The sequence below is a fragment of the Balaenoptera acutorostrata genome, chromosome 12 (genome assembly GCF_949987535.1).
Source record: "Balaenoptera acutorostrata chromosome 12, mBalAcu1.1, whole genome shotgun sequence".
NCBI classification, from domain to species: Eukaryota; Metazoa; Chordata; class Mammalia; order Artiodactyla; family Balaenopteridae; genus Balaenoptera; species Balaenoptera acutorostrata.
In genome coordinates, this window is record NC_080075.1 from 33,621,210 (window position 1) to 33,644,177 (window position 22,968).

A 22,968-nucleotide genomic window follows, 5' to 3' on the forward strand; every position below is an offset into this window, starting at 1 on the left:
CGGCGTCCCTACCCACCACATTGTTGAGGGGTCAACCGTATAGTACAACAGAAGTAAAACACAGGAAGTCATGATATCATGGTTTTATTTTTGAACATACGTGGAAAATTTTTTTGAATACAGGAGTAGAAATACAATTCCAGAGAAAAACATTCCAGTGCATTGTGGTTCTTTGTGGAGTAGAAGATAGTGGTAACGCTGCCTGTGATATATTCACCTAGTTCATAAATTTTATGGTTCACAAACTCAAATGAGAGATATTTTACAGATGGTTGTATCATAAACCTAACTTTAGGAAACCTATCAAGCAAATGCTTAAGCTTCTTTTTGTAATCTGGTAAAAAGCCTACAAATCATGAATCGCTTTAAAACTGGAGAGGGGTGTACACACAGTATGTGAGGTACTTGTAAAGTATAATAAAATGGGTGGCTTATGTGTATGTAAAGTGGTATTTCCTATTTATAGGAAATGTTTACAGCAAAAGAATAGCGAGAGGTATCAAACTAACGAAGGCCAATACATTTTTATTTTTCCATTCTCCTCTTTTTAATTCTTGACGAATGTCGACAAGCTTGTGTTTTTTGCAGCCACGTAGAGCTGAATTGTTGAACTGGTTTTCTAAGTGTGGTTCCTAGACAAGTACCATCACCTAGGAACATAACAGAAATGCAGTCTTTCGTATGCCACTCCAGACCTACTGAAACAAATTCTGGGGGTGAGGCTCAGCAATGTTTTAACAAGGCTTCCAGTTGATTCCGATGCACACTCAAGTTGGAGAACCACTGGAGCAGAACTTGGCCTTCATTCAGCCCCTGCATAATTTTTACCAGTCTCTTCTGTAAAAAGATGATTTGAGCGGCCTCCTGGAATAATGGGCCCTGATAGGATTTTTCTTCCAATTAAAAAAAAAAAGTTTTTTAATACTGTAATTGCATTAATACTAATATGCTTGACATACGGATAACCTGTTTTGCTCTTTGAGGAAACAACTTCAGATGCCTTGTTGGAAAACAGAGTTGGGTTTGATATAACAGCAACCTTTTAAATTTGTGTTCTAAGTAAAAATATATCCAATCGCAAAACAAGTCTGTAAGTGATAGAAATTAAATTACCTCATTAGTATTCACCCACTTTTAGCATATACATAATAGTATTACACTCTCTACATAACTGTCTTCATTAAACCACAAAAGAAAAAAATATGAATGTCTCAACATACTTAAGAATAAAAATAGTAAAAAGCTGACTCTTTGACAAACTATAAATTTAATTCCTGCCTCTACATCAAATATATCTTGGCAGTTTTATCAGCATATTAATATTCACAATTGTAATAGAGAAGAAATTGTTTTAAGAATCAATGTTCTCTTTTTTGCTATAATCTGGAGGACTTTTTTTTTTTTAAAACAATACATGTTAACTTGGTTGCAGTTACTTTTAGAATTCACAAGCTTTTACTTGTCCTGTCCTTCCAGTGACTAAAAGGACAGTCATTCATGATCTTTGTACAGATGGAGAACTGGTTCTCAAGTTTGGCTACATATTAGAATCATTCAGGAAGCACTCCTACAAGTGATTCCAATGTACAGCTGAGGCTCAGAACCAGGGCCCCAAAAGATTTCAGCAACCAATTTCTCAACCAAAATGCTACAGTACCTTTAGAAGCATTTAACAGTTTGAACATACACTGGATCTGATCAAGGAAGGTGTCTTGCTGAATATCCTACTCTAGTGCCAACTGCTCTGGAGTAATCTAAGTCGCCTCTGCTGTGAGACTGTCAATGCATCTTACTATCAAGATTATTAGAGTTCTCACTGAGAGAAATCATTCTTTGCAACATGGACCCGCTTTGATAATGGATTGGGTTTCTTGGGACTTTTAAGGCACTAAAAACCCTTGGGAAACATCATAAACCGCCACCATCAGTGAATCTCAACCCAGGATGCAAGTTAGGAACTTTCAAAAGCTACAAAAAGCTGAGGTCCTATCCTCCATCAACTAAATCAGAATCTCTGCTGTGGAGCTCTACCACTATTTTTAAAAGCTCCTCAGGGCTTCCCTGGTGGCGCAGTGGTTGAGAATCTGCCTGCTAATGCAGGGGACACGGGTTCGAGCCCTGGTCTGGGAAGATCCCACATGCCACGGAGCAGCTGGGCCCGTGAGCCACAACTACTGAGCCTGCGCGTCTGGAGCCTGTGCCCCGCAATGGGAGGGGCCGCGATAGTGAGAGGCCCGCGCACCGCGATGAAGAGCGGTCCCTGCACCGCGATGAAGAGTGGCCCCCACTTGCCGTAACTAGAGAAAGCCCTCGCACGAACCGAAGACCCAACACAGCAAAAATAAAGAAATAAATAAAAGCTCCTCAGGTGAGGGTTTGATAATAGAAGACCAATTTCTTAAATCAATAGTCTGTACTTTTCATTTTACTTAAGATTTTTGTATGACATCTTAAATTTATACTAAACTAAGACTTCTGAATTTCACCCCCAATAAAATAGAGACAGAAGCAATGAAAAGAACATTCTGAAAGTCAAGGCTTCAAGCATGGGCATATGTACTTTAAAAAATATAAATTACTAAAGCCAGGCATAAGATACCAGCTCCCATAGTAGTTGTATCTGACTGAAGATCACATCCAGCTGCGAAGCACAAATGAACTAGTCCCGAACTAAAAGATAAGTCTTCCTCAAGTGCTCAGCTTAAAATGCTTTAAGGTTTGGTTCAGGGCCCCACCCCAGACCTATTAAATCAGAATCTCCAGAGGAGCTAGAGAATCCGTACGTTTAACAAACTCCAGATGATTCTTACGATCAGAGAAGTTTGGGAAACATTGCTGATGGATATTAAAGAAAGAATAAAGAAATTTTGGAGATGCAATAGTTATGCCTTCATGCTTAATTAGAACCTTGTATTTCTCATGATTCACCGGGATTATTTTTGTTAAACAATGATAACGGCAAAATATCTGATTCAAAATCATCTCTGCTCAGACTGTGTTCTTTTTTGCCAGTGATAATTCCATTTGGAACCAGGAGGGGAAAAAAAGAAACAGTGGTATTTCATAGTTCAGTTTTAAGTTTCTCATATAACTCCTCCTGGTCAATCATGTGTGTGTGCCCGTTCCAGCGGTGATAGGCGAGGAGAGCAGCATTGTAGCCTGCAACAGCACTCATTTCCATGGCACTTGCTGCAACCTCCATGCCATTGAGGTAATAAAGTCGATCGTGGAGTATGATGGAAGGGCATTTCTCTGGAGGCGTATAATGAGGGTATGCAAGCCATGACCGCTTCACAGCATAATCATAGGACACAAAGAGCTTTAAAATTTGTTCTTTAGTAAGAGGTCCTGCGGAAAAGATCTTCCAAACGTGTGCCCTATCCGCTTTTGGTTGAGGATTATTATTTTCTTCTACAGAAGACACAAACCCAATGCTGTTAATGAATAAATCTGGATTATCAGTGGTTAAGATTGTACCGAGATCAAACTCATCTAAGGCTCTAGAGGTAAAGACAGTTGAATTCAACTGCCCCTTAATTAAAGTTGTCACTAAAGGTTCGTAGTATTGATGGAATTCCTCAATTGGAGGATCAAAGTTGAGAAAAGTTATATTGGACATTTTTCGATTCAATGGAGTGGCCACCAGGACGATGTCATAGAAATCTGAATGGGTCTCAGATCCAGTTTGGTAGACCGCTTCATACACCTTTGTGGGATTTCCTAGAGGAAATAAGGAAGCATACATTTTTTTAATGTTTCTAACATACTATATTTTATACCTTCTAAAAATAATTCTATACCTTCTTAATAGTTTCTCTATAATTCTAAGGAATTAAACAAGTTTTATCCCTTAAGATAATTATCCCTTGCATTTGTATTACAATGAGGCCAATTTTCTACTTGGAATGGAAATAAAATCTTGTCAATAAGTACAAAATATGAAATTTTTACTTTTGAGGATGAAATTGTTTTTTAAATCCAAAGAGTCATGCTGCTGTACTTGAGCACATTTATGAATATTTCTACATGACATACAACACCTCCAATTTAAAATTCCATCATTTGGGACTTCCCTGGCCGTCCAGTGCAGGGGGCGCAGGTTCGATCCCTGGTCAGGAAACTAAAATTCCATCATTTGGAACTGAGTGAGAGATGGAGAAAGAGGTTTTTCTCCCTGAGCAATTATTTTCTGCAGGGAAAACTAGGGAACAATAAAATAGAAGTTCAAGTTTACCTGTCTGCTTGGTCCTTGTTTTCTCCTCTATGGACATTACTGAGCCAGATATAAGATTGCTTTTGGAAGCCTGAAGGAGCCGTGAGCAAACAAGTTTATTGCCACCTTTTACTGCCCAAAGGCCAGGATCAGTACAGGACATTGACACTGCCCCTGTCAGCGGTAGGAAGAAAATGTGTTTTAATTCTGACTCTGTAAGAGGCCCTCTACCCCCTCTCCCTTCCCAATTAGCTGAGCCCTGCTCCAAATGTCTTTAGACATTGCCAAATGGCCCTGGGAGCAAAATCTCCCCCAGATGAGAAGCATTCAACTAATAAAAGCTAAAGACTCTGTTCCCATAGAAATGCACATTTACAATACACAATTTTGCCAACATTTTTATCGTGTCTGAGGTTTCACAAAGAAAGGTAGTCTTCTCCAAATCATGGCCTAAAGTAAGGAGCCATCATAGCATCAGGTAAACCACTCTGTAAACTAATGTCCGTAACTATTCCAAGCCCTGACTTACCTACAAAGCCATTGATGTTCATGGTTTGGCCATAATTGATCCTCATGACAGGAGTAATAATTTCATCGAGGAACTTCTCAGAAAAGCCTGCTTTCTGCAAGGTTTCAAGAAGTGATCGGTTAAATAATCCAAGGTAGTCGTCCCCTCCTAGGGAATGTAGTAACTTTTCTACGCTACTGAAGGCATAGTCATGAGATTGGTAGCGGTAGATCCTTTTGAACAGAAAGGAAATGGCCATTAAACACCAAACAAGACAGGGGGAAGGGTACACATAAAGAAGGAAAATAGCATTCTAAGACTCAAAGTGACTTTCATGTGTCCTTCTGATGAGTCCCTACCTATCCTGTGAGATGCACCTCAGTCACCATCTGCCCCAGGTATCCCAGAGGTTCTTGGCCTCCCTCTCCCTCCGCCTCCTCTGGGGCAAGTCCACTGTCCTTTATATACACTCTTCTGCATTAATACGGTCACTGGGAGCACCTTTCAAGAAGTAGGTATGTCTTATTCATCTTATCTTGAGCACACTTAGACATGTCTAAAGTTAAACTTTACCTTTCCACTAGACTTGATCCTCTCTCCTCCCACAACCAAAAATAACAAGTTACTCCCAACATCCTACATGTCATCCTCAGTTCATCTAGTTTCAAATGTAAACATTTCACTTCTCCTCTCTGCTTCTCCCACCTAAGAAGGAAACCAACCTTATCAATCTTTCTAACATCTCTTCTGTTACTTCATTCTCATCTCCCTGATCTTAAATGAGGATTTATATTCAAACTACTAAAATGAATAACTGATCTACCTGCCTCTAGTTTCTCTTCTTTGAAACATTTATGAATCTCCCAGATGTCCTAAAATACCCTTATTTTGTCATCCATCCACTTACTCAAAAAACATCTTGTGTATTACTGTTACTTACTAAAGTTCTGACATTAAAAAAAAAAATCATGGATTTTTAGAGCCAAACTCATCAAGTCTAACTAACTCCTTTGCTCAGCTGCAGATAAAGAAACAAAGTAGAAGTTAAAGAACTTGTCTAAAAGTCACATGGCAAGTAGAAGACTCAAGAACCACTATCCCCCTCTGCCTTCAACCAGACACAAACACACACACACACACACACACACAATCTTCCACTTGAATACAGCTGACCCATTCATTCACTGCTCTCTAAACATGCTCTGGATATTGCTCCCAAACACTGCACTACCTCTTCCCTCCATCTGGAATACACTTCCCATCCCTAATCATAGAACAACTAGCTACACTTTCCTTCAGAGCCTGAATCCCACCCCCTTAGCAAAGTCTTACCCAACTTCCCAGTCCACAGTGATGTCATCACCTCCAAAAGTCCCATAAAACTTAGCACTCATGCTCAGCACTTAGATACTACTTCAAATTATTTAATTTTTAGGAACTATCACCTGACATTTCTCTGCACTTTAGAGACTTGAAAAAATGTTCACATAAATTAGTTCATGCAATAATTCAATACATATCTTTTCAGGTTGCAAGTGATACAAAAATGAGGAAGACATGGTTTCTTTCTCTCAAGGAACTTACAGTTAGGAACAGGTACTCAGGCATATGCACAGATAAGTGTATGAAGGAAAGGAAGAAATAAATGCCAAGGAAAGATCTCTACCAGTGATCAAAGAAGAGTTTTTACATCAAATTTCTTCTCTCAAAATAATCTGTAATTTTTTTAAAGAGCAGAGATAATGTCATATCCATTTCAACATTACCTACTGTCTAACGGTGTAGTATACAAAATGCTGAATATATTTTTGTGGAAAAATTCTCAGTGCCAAAACTGAGAAATTAAAATAATTCCTTCCAGCCATACTGTTTGGCTTGTAGTCCCTAGGAAGTTGGAAAAAGTAAGATGAAAACACTGAGTTCTTCAGAAAAATAACACACTGAATACCTCATAAAATGAAGAGCAATCTTTTGCTAATGGTCAGCATGACAAAATAGTAGCCAATTAAATAACTTAAATATGATGTTATAAAAAAATTATTCCCTGCCTCCTCCCACCTGAGCCCCAACCCCACTCAAACAAGCCTCCTAAGTAAAGGCCTCATAGAGGGTGACATGAGACAATATATACCGTATAAACACTGAGCACTGTAACTGCTTTACAATACTAGTTGCATTACAGCGGTCCCCAACCTTTTCGGCACCAGGGACCAGTGCCATGGAAGACAATTTTTCCGCAGACGGGGTGGGGGGTATGGTTCAGGAGGTAATGCGAGCGATGGGGAGCGGCAGATGAAGCTTCGCTCATGTGCCCAGCCCACTCCCCCCACACCCCCACCCACCCCCCCTCCCCGGCCCCGCTCACCTCCTGCTGTGCGGCCCGCTTCCTAACAGGTCTGAGGCCCAGGGGTTGGAGACCCCTGCATTAGAATGCCTGTTTACGGGCTTCCCCGGTGGTGCAGCGGTTAAGAATCCGCCTGCCAATGCAGGGGACACGGGTACCAGCCCTGGTTCGGGAAGATCCCACATGCCGCGGAGCAACTAAGCCCGTGCGCCACAACTACTGCGCCTGCGCTCTAGAGCCTGCGAGCCACAACTACTGAAGTTCGCGCACCTAGAGCCTGTGCTCTCCAACAAGAGAAGCCACCGCAAGGAGAAGCCTGTGCACCACAACGAAGAGTAGCCCCCACTCACCGCAACTAGAGAAAGCCCGTGATAGCAACGAAGACCCAACACAGACAAAAATAAATAATAAATGAAATAAATAAATTTAAGAAAAAAAGAATGCCTATTTACTAAAAAGTGAGACGTAACTAATAGTTTCTGCTAATCAGATTGCTTACACAAACTTCTTTTCTTTTTAAACTACATTTGTATAACCCTTACCCATTTAGTCACTCATTCATTCACTTAATCATTCAACAAATATTTATTTATGGAGCATCAACTTTGAGTCAGACACTGTTCTAGGTGCTAAGGATGCAGAAGTCAGCACTAACACAGAAAAAAGTCCCTGCTCTAATGGAGCTTTTGTTCTAGATGGGGAAACAGTCAATAAAATAAATAAAGAAATGCAAGCAAATTATATGACAGTTTAGAGGACGATAATTATCAAGGAGAAAAGTAAATCAAAAGTAAGATTGGAGGGCTTCCCTGGTGGCACAGTGGTTAAGAATCCGCCTGCCAGTGCATGGGACACAGGTTCCAGCCCTGGTCTGGGAAGATCCCACCTGCCATGGAGCAACTAAGCCAGTGCACCACAACTACTGAAGCCCGCATGCCTAGAGCCCGTGCTCCGCAACAAGAGAAGCCACCACGATGAGAAGCCCACACACTGCAACGAAGAGTAGCCCCCACTCACCTCAACTAGAGAAAGCCCACATGCAGCAACGAAGACCCGATGCAGCCAAAAACAAATAAACAAAATTAAAAATAAAAATTTTTTTTTAAAAAGTAAGATTGGAAATGCTTGGAGCTGACAGGATTGCAACTCTAAATAAGATGATACAAAAAAATAAGTAGTCAAGGAAAGCCTCACTGAGAAGGTGATCCGTCAGCAAACACCCGAAGGAGGTGAGGCTACAAGCCTTGCAGGGACGGGAGTGGGGGGGAATATTTCAGACAGAGGTAAGAGCAGTGCAAAGGCCTTATGACAGCAGCATGCCTGGTATTGCAGCTGAAGCAGAGAGAGCCAGGAGAACAGGTAGAGGCACAGACAGAAAAAAGTAGGGAAGGTGGGATGAAGCACTCTACAATAATTGAGTAAGGACCTTAGAAAATCTGCCCCTACGTAAAAGCAATGAGAACACTGACAAATATTGTCAACATCAACTTTTTCAGAACTCTGGAAATAAAATCCCAGGAGAATTTATTCAAGAAAAATGGCTGAATGTCTGTATGAACAAATGAGCCTTGTGCTATTTTAACTTCCCCTATTCCCATTCCCCTCTTGCTAGCAACAAGGTAGCCTTCAAAATCAGCAGCCTTGCAACTACAATCCCTGTGAAACCAGCAAGCTGGCAGCCACAGGAGGGGATAAAACAGGCTTGGAGCATCCCAAAATTCCCATTCCCAGAGAAGTGCCACTTTTGCCCTATCTGGCAACTCACTCAAAAGCTCTATCCTCAGGGATTGTCCTTTTCTTTTTCTAAATACAATTTTTAAAGGATATACTCCATTTACAGTTATTACAAAATATTGGCTATATTCCCCAAGTTGCACAATACATCCTGTAGCCTATCTTACACCTAATAGTTTGTACCTCCCAGTCCCCCACCACTGTATTCCCCCCCACCCCACTGGTAACCATTAGTTTGTTCTCTGTATCTGTGAGTCTGTTTCTTTTTGTTATTTTCACTAGTTTGTTGTATTTTTTAGGTTAGGGCTTGTCTTTTTTGACCTGATTCAGAGCTCGCTCTGTACAAACAGCCCATCCTGAGTGCATCTGTCAAAAACATCAGTGGCAATTTAACATCAGCTGCCTGAGGCTGTGATACCAACTGGGGCTAATAAGAGGCTTACCAAAAGATTTTTTTTTTTAAATATTGGGGAATGAAAAACCCCAGTTCATTCCTGGGGACCTAGAAGCTCATGCCCATGTACAAGGCTGTCACATGCCCAGGAAAGACCTGAGAAGGCCCAAATCTGTCACCTCTGGCTGACCTTGAGGCTTTCAGCAAGCCAGAAGTAAAGGCTAAAGTAGAGTTGTAAACCACCCTCCAGAGCATTGCAAACATATCCCAACACACACACTTGAATAGCCATACATGGCAAAGAATACAGACTTCACAGAATCAGTCCCAGAAAGTCACTAAACAAACAAACAACAACAACAACAAACCTGGGGTAAGGGAAATTCTGATTTCCAGAGCTGCCATTTAATATTATTTTAAATGTCCAGTTTTCAACAAAAATCACGAGATACTCAGAGAAACATGAAAGTACGGCCCATACATGGGGTGGCGGGGGGGAAGGAGTCAACAGAAACTTTCCCTGAGAAAACCCAGACATTGGACCTACTAGACAAAGACTTTATTTATTTATTTATTTATTTATTTTGGCCTCACTACACGGCACATGGGATCTTAGTTCGCCAACCAGGGACCGAACCCGCGACCCCTGCATTGGAAGCACAGAGTCTTAACCACTGGACCACCAGGGAAGTCCCATAGACAAAGACTTTAAATCAGCTATTATAAATATGTTCAAAGGAATCCATATCTAAAGAACTAGAGCAAGTATGAAAACAATGTTGATTAGAACAAATAGACTGTTAATAAAGAGAAAGCAATTATAGAAAAAAATTTAAAATTCTGGAGTTGAAAAGTATAGTCTGAAATTAAAATTCCCTAGAGGGGCTCAACAGCAGATTTGAAACAGCAGAAGAAGCAGTGAATTTAAAGATAAGGTCAGTTGAGATTATACAATCAGGAACAGAAAGAATCAAGAGTTAAGAAAATTATCAGAGCCTTGGAGCCTGTGAGACAACAAAAAGCATGCCAAGATACACATAATGGGAATCCTAGAAGGAGAGGAGAAAAAAGAAACGGACAAAAAATTTATGAAGAAATAATGGTCAAAAATTTCCCAAATTTGATGGAAGACATTAATCTATACATCCAGGAAGCTCAACAAATCCAAAAAGGATAAACTCAAAAAAATCTACATCTAAACACATAATGGTTAAACTGTGGATAAATAAAGAGAAAATCTTGAAAGCAGCAAGAGAAAAGCAACTCATCCAGCAAAAACGATCCTTGGTAAGATTAGGAGCTGACTTCTCTTCAGAAGCCATGATGTCCAGAAGATAGCGGGATGACATATTGAAAATGCTGGGGAAAAAAAAGACTATTAACCAAGAGTTCTATATCCAGCAAAAGTAGCCTTCAAAAATAAAGAGAAATTAATATAATCCCAGGTAAACAAAAACAGATAATTTAACACTAGCAAACCTGCCCTACAAGAAATACTAAAAGTTGCCCTTCAGGCTGAGATAGCACCAGACAGAAACTCAAATCCACATGAAGAATGGGTAAAGGTAATTAAATAGGTAAATATAAAAGACAGTATAAAGATATACAGTTTACCCTTAAACAACACAGATTTGAACTGTATGGGTCCACTTATACACAAATTTTTCTAATAAATATACATTTGGTACTCCATTTCCACAAATGCAGAACTCACAGATACAGAGGGCCAACTGTAAGAGATCTGAGCATCTGCAGATTTTGGTATCTGTGGGGTGGTCCTGCACCCAATCCCCTATGCATACCAAGGGACTACTGTATATGCTTGAAATTCTTTTCCCTTATCTGACTTTTTAAAAACTGCATAAAGCAATAATTATAAAACTAATAAGCTTATAGAACATAAAGACATAATTTGTATGACAATAGCACAAAGTATGGTGAGGTAACAAAGCTATATTGGAGTAAAGTTTTTGTGTACTATTGAAATTAAGTTGGTATTAATTCAATTAACATTGTTTTAAGCAATTAACATTATTTTAAGTTAAGATAGTAACTGTAATCCCCAGGGAAACTACTAACACAATAACAAAAATATGTACACTAAAAGAAACAGCAAGAGAATTAAAATGGTACACTCTCTAAAACAAAAGAAGGCAGCACCTAGAGGATGAATAAATTCTGGAGATCTAATGCACAGCATAATGATGATAGCCAACAATACTATTTTATATACTTCCAAGTTTCTAAGAGACTAGGTCTTAAATGTTCTTGCCACATAAAAGAAATAATAATTATGTGATATGACAGAGGTGTTAACTAGCTATGGTGGTAATCATAATGTAATATATATTATAAATGTATCAAATCAACACATTGTACACCTTAAACTTACATAATGTCATATGTCAATTATATCTCAATTTTTTTTAAAGGCACTATATACTAACAATGAACAATACGAAAAGGAAATGAAGAAAACAATCCATTACAATAGCATCAAAAAGAATAAAATATTTAGGAGTAAACTTAACCAAGGAGACAAAAAGACTTGTACACTGAAAACTACAAAACATTGCTGAAAGACATTAAAGACATCCTGTGTTCTTGGATTGGAAGACTTGAAATTGTTAAAATGTCCATATTACCTAAAGTGATCTACACATTCAGTGCTATCCCTATCAAAATCCCAGTGACATTTTTTTTTTTTTTGCAGAACTGGAAAAAATTCCTAAAATTCACATGGAATTTCAAAAGATCCCAAATAGCCAAAACAATATGGAGAAAGAAAAACAAAGCTGGAGGTCTCACATTTCCTGATTTCAAAGCATAATACAAATCTACTGTAATCAAAACAGTTTTGTGCCAGCATAAAAACAGACATACAGATCAGTGGAACAAAACAGAGAATCCAGAAATACACTCTCATGTATATCATCAAATGTTCATCAAAGGTGCCCAGGCTACACAATGGGGTAAAGAATAGTATCTTCAACAAATGGGGCTGGGAAACTGGATATCCACATGCAAAAAAATGAAACTGGACCCTTACCTTAGATGATATACAAAAATTAATTCAAAATGGATTAAAGACAAAAACATAAGACCTGAAACTATAGAACTCCTGGAAGAAAACATAGGGAGAAAGCTTCATGACATTGGATTTGGCAATGATCACCTGGATATGGCAACGAAAGCAAAAAGAGATAAATGGGACTACATCAAACTTAAAAACATCTGTGCAGTGAAAGAAACAATCAACAGAGTGAACAAGCAACCTACAAAATGGGAGAAAATATTTGCAAACCATGTATCTGATAAGGGTTTAATATCTAGAATATATAAAGAACTCTTACAACTCAGCAACAACAAAAATCCAATTAAAAAATGGGCAAACAATTTAAATAGATATTTCTCCAAAGAAGACATACAAATGGCCAACAAGCATAGGAAAAGATGCTCAAGAGGGACTCCCCTGGTGGCAGAGTGGTTAGGAATCCGCCTGCCAATGCAGGGGACACGAGTTTAAGCCCTGGTCCAGGAGGATCCCACATGCCGTGAAGCAACTGAGCCCATGCGACACAACTACTGAGCCTGCACTCTAGAGCCTGCAAGCCACAACTACTGAGCCTGCCTGCCACAACTACTGAAGCCCACGTGCCTAGAGCCCATGCTCCGCAACAAGAGAAGCCACCGTGATGAGAAGCCCGCACACTGCAACAAAGAGTAGCCCCCGCTCGCCGCAACTACAGAAAAGCCCGTGCGCAGCAATGAAGACCCAACACAGCCAAAAATAAATCAATTAATTAAAAAAAAAAAAGAGATGCTCAACATCACTAATCATTAGAGAAATGCAAATCAAAACCACAAAGAGATTATCATCTCACACCCATTAGGATGGCCGCTATCTAAAAACCAGAAAATAACACAAGTGCTGGCAAGGGTGTAGAGAAATTAGAACCCTTGTGCGTTGTTGGTGGGAATGTGAAATGGTGCAGCTGCTACGGAAAACAGTATGGTGTTTCCTCAAAAAATTAAAAGTAGAATTACCAAAAGATACAGCAATCTCACTTCTAGGTATATATCCAAAAAAAGTGAAAACAGGATCAAAGAGATAATTGAACACCCACGTTTACTACAGCGTTATTCACAATAGCCAAGGGTGGAAGCAACCCAAATATCCATCAAAAGATAAATGGATAAAAAAAAAGAGACAGCAGTAAAGGAGAAACAGAGGAACAAAAATGATATAAGACATATAGAGGGACTTCCCCAGCAGTCCAGTGGTTAAGACTCTGCCTTCCATTGCAGGGGGCACAAGTTCAATCCCTGGTGGGGAACTAAGATCCCACATGCCGTGCGGTACAGCCAAAAAAAAAAAAAAGACATATAAAAAGCAAATATCAACAGTAATTAAACATAAATGGACTATACTCTCCAATCACAACACAGAGATTGGCAGACTGGATTTTTAAAATAATCATAATAATCCAACTTATCTTGTCTACAAGAAATACACTTCAGATTCAAAGACACAAATAGGTTGAAAGTAAAAAGATGGGAAAAGATATACCATGCAAACAGTAATGAAAAGAGAGCAGGAGTGGCTATACTAATATCAGAGAAAATAGACTTAAGACAAAAATTGTTACTAGAGACAAAGGAGGACATTTTATAATGATAAAAGGGTTACTCCATCAGGAAGACATAACAATTACAAACATATATGCACCTAACAACAGAGCTCCAAAATACATGAAGCAACACTGACAGAATTGAAGGGACAGACAGACAATTCAACAATAATAGCCGGATACTCCAATATCCCACTTTCAACAATGGGTGAACAAGTACGCAGAATATCAACTGTAGATTAGTTCACCAGGGCTGCCATTACAATGTATCACAGGCTGGCTGGCTTAAACAGAAATATATTTCCAACAGATTTGGAGGCTACAAGTCCAAGATCACTGTGTTGGCAGGTTTGATTTCTTCTGAGGCCTGTCTCCTTGGCTTGCAGATGGCCACCTTCTTGCTGTGTCCTCACATGGTCTTTCCTCTGTCTGTGCACATCCCTGTTGCCTCTTCTGTGTGTTCTAATCTACTCTTCTTATAAGGACAACAGTCAAATTGGATAGGGCCCAGCCTAACGGTTTCATTTTAACTTGATTACTTCATTAAAACCCTATCTGCAAATACAGTCATATTCTGAAGTACAGGAGGTTAAGGCTTTACCATATAAGTTTGGGGGTGGGGAGGACACACAACTCTGCCCATAACAAACAGGAAATTAAAAAATGATGAATGGGATTATCTACATCCTTTCAGGTCTTCCAAGCCATGGTACATATTTTGGCTATAACTCTGCATGAAATAGCCACTGAAAGTTTCTCAGCAGAGGAGTAATGTGATGACTCTTAGATTTTTAGAAAACTACTTTGGCTGCTATGCTGAAAACGGATTGTGATGACACAAAGGCAAAAGCTAGGAGATGAGTTAGGAGGTGTATTAGTTTCCTATTTCTGCAGTAACAAATTATCACAAACTCAGTGGCTTAAAATAATACAAACTTATTATCTTATGGTTCTGCAGGTTAGAAATCCAAAGTCAATCTTACTGGGCTAAAGTCAAGGTGTCAGCAAGGCTGGTTCCTTCTAGAAGCTCTGAGGGAAGAAATCATTTTCTTGCCTTTTTCAGTTTCTATAAGCCACCTTGGCTCATGGCCCCTCCAAGCATCACTCCAACTTCTTTCTTCCATCATCACATCTAATACTCATTCTGATTCTCCTGCCTCCCTCTTATAAAAACTCTTGTGATTACATTGGGCCCACCTAAATAATTAAGAATTATCTCCCCTTTTCAAGATCCTTAACTTAATCTTATCTACAAAGTCCCTTTTACCATGTAAGGTAACACATTCACAGGTTCCAGGGATTAGAATGTAGACATCTTCCAGAGGGAGGAAGGCATTATTCAGCCCACCACAGGAGGCTATTCCAACAATCCAGGCAGGACTTCCCTGGTGGTCCAGCAATTAACACTCTGTGCTTCCAATGCTGGGGATGCGGGTTTGATCCCTGGTTGGGGAACTAAGATCCCACATGCCGCCAGACAAGAGATAATGGTGGTTTGGATCAAAGTGGTAGCAGTGATGGTGGTGAGAAGTGGTGAAATTCTGAATATATTTTAAAGACTGACAGGATTCAAGACAGACTGGATTTGGGAAATGAGAAAACGAAAAGAATGAAAAATGACTTGTTAGGAGTAACTTTTTTCCTTTTAGGAAAAAAAAAAGGGTGTTTATAAAGCCTTTCACTATGAGTCCTATCAGTCTCAGATCAAGAAGTGTTAAGGATCTAACATGTCCCCAGAAATGCACTAAGTGCTAGAGACAAGAATGAGCTTGAACCCAGCCTATAAGCCAAGATATCTCAACAGGAAGCCATTTTGTGGACCACAGGATTCAATTCAACAAATATGTGACTGAATATCTATGACATTCTGGCTAATATGCATACTACAGAACAACACAAGTGTGTGTTTGGTGTGCACCATATAATACTTAAGAAATGTTTGAAAAGAGAGATGAATGGTGACTAGAGTATTAGGAAAGGGGTGAGATAAGACATGAATTTTGGAATAAAAAATGGCATCCAACCAGAAAAACTGCATAAATAAATGCTCAGAACTGGAAACTGACTTGGCAAGTGTGGATATCATGGGCAGCAGGATCTCCACCCAAGTACCTTCAACAGCAAAGAAAAATGCATACTCCCAGGGGTGTGGGGTGTTGCCTACCACAAGCTTGAACCCTCTTTCAAGTATCATGGTTTACTACTATCACATGGGCCTTTGCTCACACCGTGCACACTCTGAAATAGAAGCACAAAAATGACAATGTACCTCCCCAAAGCTGGTCAACAAATCTCCCAAAAGTTTCTACAGAAGATCACACAAGCCACTTTCAAAAGGAGCCAACTGGATCTGTCATATATATCCAAAAAAGGGAGAAAATATGTTGAGCAAGGACTTTAGGTTTCTTACACCATTCAAAGAAAGAAAAAACTCAAGAATATTCTCCAATTACACATTTTTTTTTAATTTTTTTTATTTATTTATTTATTTATTTATTTTTGGCTGTGCTGGGTCTTCGGTTCGTGCGAGGGCTTTCTCTAGTTGCGGCAAGTGGGGGCCACTCTTCATCGCGGTGCGGGGACCGCTCTTCATCGCGGTGCGCGGGCCTTTCACTATCGCGGCCCCTCCCGTTGCGGGGCACAGGCTCCAGACGCGCAGGCTCAGCAGCTGTGGCTCACGGGCCCAGCTGCTCCGTGGCATGTGGGATCTTCCCAGACCAGGGCTCGAACCCGTGTCTCCTGCATTAGCAGGCAGATTCTCAACCACTGCGCCACCAGGGAAGCCCCAATTACACATTTTAACCTAGTGGTTCTCAACCCTGATTATAGGCAAGATTCACTTGAGGTGAACACACCAATGCCCAGATGCCTACTCCAAACCAATGAAATAAAAATTCTCTAGGAGTAGAGCACAGCATTCTTTTTTTTTTTTAATTTATTTTTTGCTGTGTTGGGTCTTCATTGCTATGCGAGGGCTTTCTCTAGTTGTGGCGAGTGGGTGCTGCTCTTTGTGGCAGTGCACGGGCTTCTCATTGCGGTGGCTTCTCTTGTTGCGGAGCACAGGCTCTAGGCGCACAGGCTTCAGTAGTTGCAGCACACGGGCTCAGTAGTTGCGGCACGCGGGCCCTAGAGCGTGTGGGCTTCAGCAGTTGCAGCGCGCGGGCTCAGTAGTTGTGGCTCGCAGGCTCTAGAGCACAGGCTCGGTAGTCGTGGCACAGGGGCTTAGTTGCTCCGCAGCATGTGGGATCTTCCCGGACCAGGGACTGAACCTGTGTCCCCCTGCATTGGCAGGCAGATTCTTAACCACTGTGCCACCAGGGAAGTCCCACATCATTCTTATTTTTAAAACATCTCCATGTTGGGAATTCCCTGGTGGTCCAGTGGTTAGGACTCCGCACTTCCACTGACGGGGTCCCAGGTTGCATCCCTAGTTGGGAACTAAGATGCTTCAAGCCACGCAACATGGCCAAAAAAAAAAAAAGATCCCCATGTGAATATAATGTACAGCCAGGATTAATAACTACTACTTTACTGACATGTTGGGGATTTCACTGTTCCAGATTCCTCTTTGGCAACCTCTGTGGCTCCCAATCCTGGTTTTTGTGACATGGGTGATATTACAAATATTAAATAACTGGTACCACATTAAACAGAAAGTAGACTGACTCCAGCACTGGAACTGAGTCAAGACTCCCTGCTGGGGCAGTGGAGGAGACTCCCAGAGAAGAGAAAACATGCAGGTAGTAGCTATTTCACAAGTCCAGCAGTATTTCACCACTTTAGCAACTGGCACATGCTGGCTCAATACCTGCCCTTTCTCCAACTATCTCATAGGGTATGACAAAATTATCAAAATAAGATCTGCATGTTCTTGATTTATTGAAAGAAACAGAAATGTATGATGGAAGGCCCTTTAAACAACATAAAGGTCAGGGCTCTATAATCAAGTATCAAAGATACACTGGAGGGCGGCAGTAATTCCATAAAGTTTGGGAATTGTTTTCTAAAATCAAAAATAGTATAATCTACAGGGAACTATATTCAATATCCTGTGATAAACCATAACGGAAAAGGATATGAAAAAGAATGTATATATATGTATAACTGAATCACTTCGCTGTACAGCAGAAATTAACACATTGTAAATCAACTATACTTCAATAAAATAAACTTTTTAAAAACAGTATAATCCATGTATCCCCTCACTGGGTCTTTTTCACAGTTCTATAATACCCTGAATTCACTTCAAAAGTGATTTCTTAATTTCTCAAAGGGCAATTCTCTACATGTCAAGAAAACTGATATACACAGGCAAGGCTGTATCTGAGGCCATGTGAACTTGATTTTCCTGCTGAGGATGCAGCAACATGCCACCTTTCTTTAAAAAGTGACTGGCTGAAAAAAAAAAAAAAAAAAAAGTGACTGGCTGTAATGCAGGGGACAAGGGTTCAATCCCTGGTCCGGGAAGATCCCACATGCTGCGGAAGAACTAAACCCATGCACCGCAACTACTGAGCCTGCGCTCTAGGGCCCGCGTGCCGCAACTACTGAACCTGCATGCTGCAACTACTGAAGCCCGCGTGCCTAGAACCTGTGCTCCGCAATGAGAAGCCACCGCAATGAGAAACCCGTGCACCACAAGGAAGAGTAGCCCCCGCTCACCGCAACTAAAGAAAGCCCACGCGCAGCAACGAAGACCCAACGCAGCCAAAAAATAAAAAATTAAAAAAAAAAAAGTGACTGGCTGTCTCTACACAAATTCTATATATTTTCCTAGTAAACTGCTTGTCTCTCTACTAGAATATGTATTCTTTGAGGGCAGGGACATGTTCTGGGTTCTACATCTTTAGGACCTAGAATACTGCCTGGCACATAATAAGTACTCAATATTTGGTGAATGAACAAACGAATGAATGACTACTTTAAAACAACCTGCACTGTAGCTGAACTTAACGTACCCGCTGGAAAGGAGTTTAAGAAATTGACCGCAGAACGATGTTTAGAAAGAAAGAAATCCCTAACTACTATAAGTTACAGAAACTAGAGTACATTTATCCTATTCACCTCTTACATTTGTGCTGGGCAATACTTGGTCATATGACATGTAATTTTACCTTTTTTTTTTTTAACAGATTTAACTTTATTTATTTTTTTTGGCTGCGTTGGGTCTTCGTTGCTGCACACAGGCTCTCTCTAGTTGTGGAGAGTGGGGGCTAATCTTCTTTGCGGTGCGCAGGCTTCTCCTTGCGATGGCTCCTCTTGTTGCGGAGCATGGGCTCTAGGCACGTGGGCTTCAGCAGTTGCAGCACGCAGGCTCAGCAGTTGTGGCACGCAGGCCCTAGAGAACGTGGGTTTTGGTAGTTGTAGCGTGCAGGCTCTAGGGCGCACGGGCTCAGTAGTTGTGGCTCGCGGGCTCTAGAGCGCAGGTTCAGCAGTTGTGGCGCACGGGCTTAGTTGCTCCACAGCATGTGGGATCTTCCCCAACCAGGGATCGATCCTGTGTCCCCTGCATTGGCAGGCAGATTCTCATCCACTGCACCACCAGGGGAAGTCCCTAATTTTACCTTTTTAACAATTATTTTATTACGTTGGCACAGTCACAGTAATGAAACATTATTAGCATTTACAAGCTGAATTTCTCCAGGATCTAAAACTGTAAACCAGCATAAAAATTAGCACATGCCAATCACCTTAAAAAAAAAATAGGTTGTATCTTTCAAAGGTAGACTGGTTATCTTATGTTATTTTTCCTACTTACCAAAGCAATGCATATTCATACACAAAGAAATTTTTGAAAATACAGAAAAACATAGAGAAGGAAAAGAGGCACCTGTATTCTCACTACACAAGACAGTGTGGGAATTTAATATCCTAATTTAAATTCTTGTGGCTCAGGACTGATATTTCAGGCTGCTGGCTCACTGAAACATCATGTCACAGTTAAATAAAGCTCATTTAAGTTTTCTGATCCTTTCTACAAGCTCTTGTACACATCAGCTCATTCATCTACACACAACACTAAAACAGTTCCAAGATTAAGAGGGAGGACTCTGGAGCCAAACTGCCTGGGTGAGAACTCCAGCTCCACCAGTTACTAGGCGGGTGGACTTGCACACTTGAAACCTCTCTAAGCCTCCACCTTCCACACCTGTGAAAAGAAGCTAATAACAGTACTTACCTCAGAGAGCTGTCATGAGACTTCAAGGAGTTAATATTTGTAGAGCATTTTAAAGTGCCTGGTAACATTAAATAAGCATTTGCAAAATATGTTTTCAGAAGCAAAAATAAACTACCCTTTCAGCTTCGAAGTGGATAAATGGTCTGCATATTATATACAAAACATTTTGCCTAACGATCTTAAAAACAGGCTGCGGTTAGGTAGAGAACTGTTCCGAGAAACTATAATTCCTACAGATCATCTAATAAAAAGTCTTAGGTTAAACGGAAGAGAAAGAATTACCTCATAAACTTGTCTAATATATCCTCTACCCACATGTGCATTCGGAGGGACTGAAATCCATAGTGCCAAATTAGTTTAATCATGTTTATTATAAACCAGCTGTTCTCCTCATATACCAGAGTCTCTCCGTTATACACCCCCACTAGGCCACTAGGGCTCTGAACAGCAGAGAGACCTGCAAAAACAAAGAAAGGTAGCTAAGTCAGTGGTTTCTGTACTGCTCAAATGAGAGAAGGTAATCTGAAGCTATCGGGGACATTCTGAAGTGAGTGAATTCGGGCTTCCCCCAGTTCTCAGGAGACATGTTAAAGGAGCTCTATCTTTAGAACAGTGGGTGATACACTAGACACCACACTTTCCAAAAGCGGATTCCCTGAAAGATGGGTTGGATGATCATGCAGATATATCAAAATGAGACTGGCTATAGTTAGTCTAAAAAGACTAAAAAGTCAAAAGAAAAAACAGAGGATGAGCTGAATTCAACTTAAAAACAGAAATGTCAGACATGACTCTTGGCAGCGTAAATGGCTCCTGACATACACTCGCCTTCATGGAGGAAAGAGGCCCAGGAGGCGTCCACTGGAGATGTGGCAAGCAGCTAAGGAAAAGAAGTCAGCCCCATCCCTGTGCAAATCCTATTTTGCATAACTGGATATTCCTGATAACTGGAAGAAGGCCAAAATTACACAATATTCCCTGAGGAAGGAGCCTGCAGAGGCCGGCCACGCTTCCCCCACACCTGTCCAGTGCCTCTGCTGGTAGGCAAGCAGTCCGATGTCCCAAGTTCTAGGCACATGTTTGCACCTACAGCTGTGTGAGTGACCTTAAGCCAGACAACACCTCAAGTCTCTGGGCCTCATTTCCCCAGCTGCAAAATGAGCACGCTAGGGTTTCTGCTAACTCAAACCATTCTTTGATTCTTTAACACGAACCCAGAGGTTTGAGAACCCACAGCAGCAGCCATCCCCACCCTGACCCCCATGGCTGTAATTCCAGATAACTGAAGATACAGGTAACTAGTATCCCATTACAGCAGAGCACCTCCTAAGGCAGTACCAACTGCTAGCAGGAAAGTGAGGAAAGCAGTTTTACCAGCTTCACTGTAAAAGACGATTAACAAGGCAGGAAAGTTTCAGTTCCCTATCTGATAACAATATCCATGCATATTAAAGTCTGCTTAGCTCTAAGGCCAAATTACATACCCAGGTCCTTGACAAAACGCTTCATGTGCAGATTTAAAGGATGGATGACAGAACCTCCTGACTCATATTCTTGCCCCTGCATAGTCACGGTGGCCAGACGGCCCCCCACCTCTCCTTTTTCAAACACGTCAATCCTCACATCGTTCCCAAATTTCTGCCGCAGATAATAGGCTGCTGAAGTGCCACCAATGCCAGCTCCAATAATCGCTATGGGGGAAAAAAAAGGAACAGGTTTTTTTCCCTCTTACCAGTTTTGTAGGTTTGCTTTGTTTTTGAAAGGCCATAAATCAACAACAGACGTTGCTTAAGGCTGTTATCAACAATTTAGGAAAGCCTGGGGAGGGGGAGGCAAGTGGCAGCTGCAGTGAAGATAGAACTATGAATCTGGACACTGCCCCCAGACAAAAGTGGTAGTTACACTTTTTTTTTTTTTTTTTTTGCCAGATGGCCCAAGAGTCTCACAGTTCGTTGCGGGAAGGACCAAGTGGACCGCCGCACACCCTTCTTTGTGCCCAATGCAAAGGAACAGAGGAGGTGGGGCCTCTCCAGGACGCATTTCAAATAAAGTGGCCGCCATTTTTGCCTTGATTTGTTGCCTCGTTAATGTAAACAGGTTAATGATTCCAAAGAACACGGCTTAAAGGGGAATAAAAGAACAAAGCAAAACAAAATAAACAGGGGGCAAACCACCAAAACGACTCAAACTAAAAGAGTGACTGTTTCGGCTGTGTAGTCGTCCTAGGCAGAGAACTTGTGCAAGCCAGGGGACTGTGCCAGCCGGCCGGCTTCAGCAAAGCGGACGGGGGAAGGGCACCCCAGCCCATCACTGGAAGCAGACGCGGTCAGCGTGGTCAGCTTATCTGCGCTGCTTGGTGTGCTGTGCCCGCGTGCGCCTCTCATCTGCAGAGCGGAATTGGCCCGTCGCTCCCGGACCAGCCAGAAGACCGACCTCCCAACAAGTGCAGCAAGGGAAGGCCGCGGGAGGGGCCTCAGCCTCCCCGGAGCCCAAGGCCTCCGACTCAGGGGCTGCACGGAGGCCTGGCGCCCGCCCGCCAGCCCGGGTCGCCCCCCTCCACGGCCCATTGCTCAAGTAGGCAAGTCTCCACGCCCGGGAAAGGGCGGTCCCTGGGGCACGTAAAGCGGTCCCGAGGCGCGAACCGGGAAGAGCTCCACTTGCGCAGGGAGCTCGTTCTGCGCGGCCCGGCAGGCGTCGCGGGTGCCCGGCCTGGCGCATCAGGCAGCGGCCGCCCGGCGTAAGGCGCGCTCCCACCGCCCCCGCCGCGCGCCGCCTCCTTCTCGCTTACCGATATTCTCCGGCGGGGCCCGTGGCTCGGCGCTCCCGGGGAACCCCCAGCTGCACAGCAGCAACAACCCCAGCCACAGCCCCACGGTCAAGCAGGCGAGCGGGCCAACGGTGCGCTCCATGGCTCTCGGGGCGCTGCGGTGGAACGGGAAAGCTCAGCTGTCCGCCCGTATTTGAGT

At 41.8% G+C, this 22,968-nt stretch overlaps 1 protein-coding gene across 1 annotated transcript; it reads right to left on the reverse strand.

Annotated features, from left to right (window-relative positions):
• Positions 1–68: 68 nt before the first annotated feature.
• On the reverse strand, positions 69–22,968 carry PCYOX1 (prenylcysteine oxidase 1). Its single transcript, XM_057558059.1, has 6 exons — positions 22,791–22,968; positions 21,487–21,693; positions 20,285–20,459; positions 4,743–4,954; positions 4,235–4,387; positions 69–3,720 (listed from the first exon to the last, which is right to left on the reverse strand). Exons 1-6 carry the CDS (start codon positions 22,909–22,911, stop codon positions 3,062–3,064), a joined length of 1,527 nt encoding a protein of 508 aa, XP_057414042.1. The 5' UTR covers positions 22,912–22,968; the 3' UTR covers positions 69–3,061.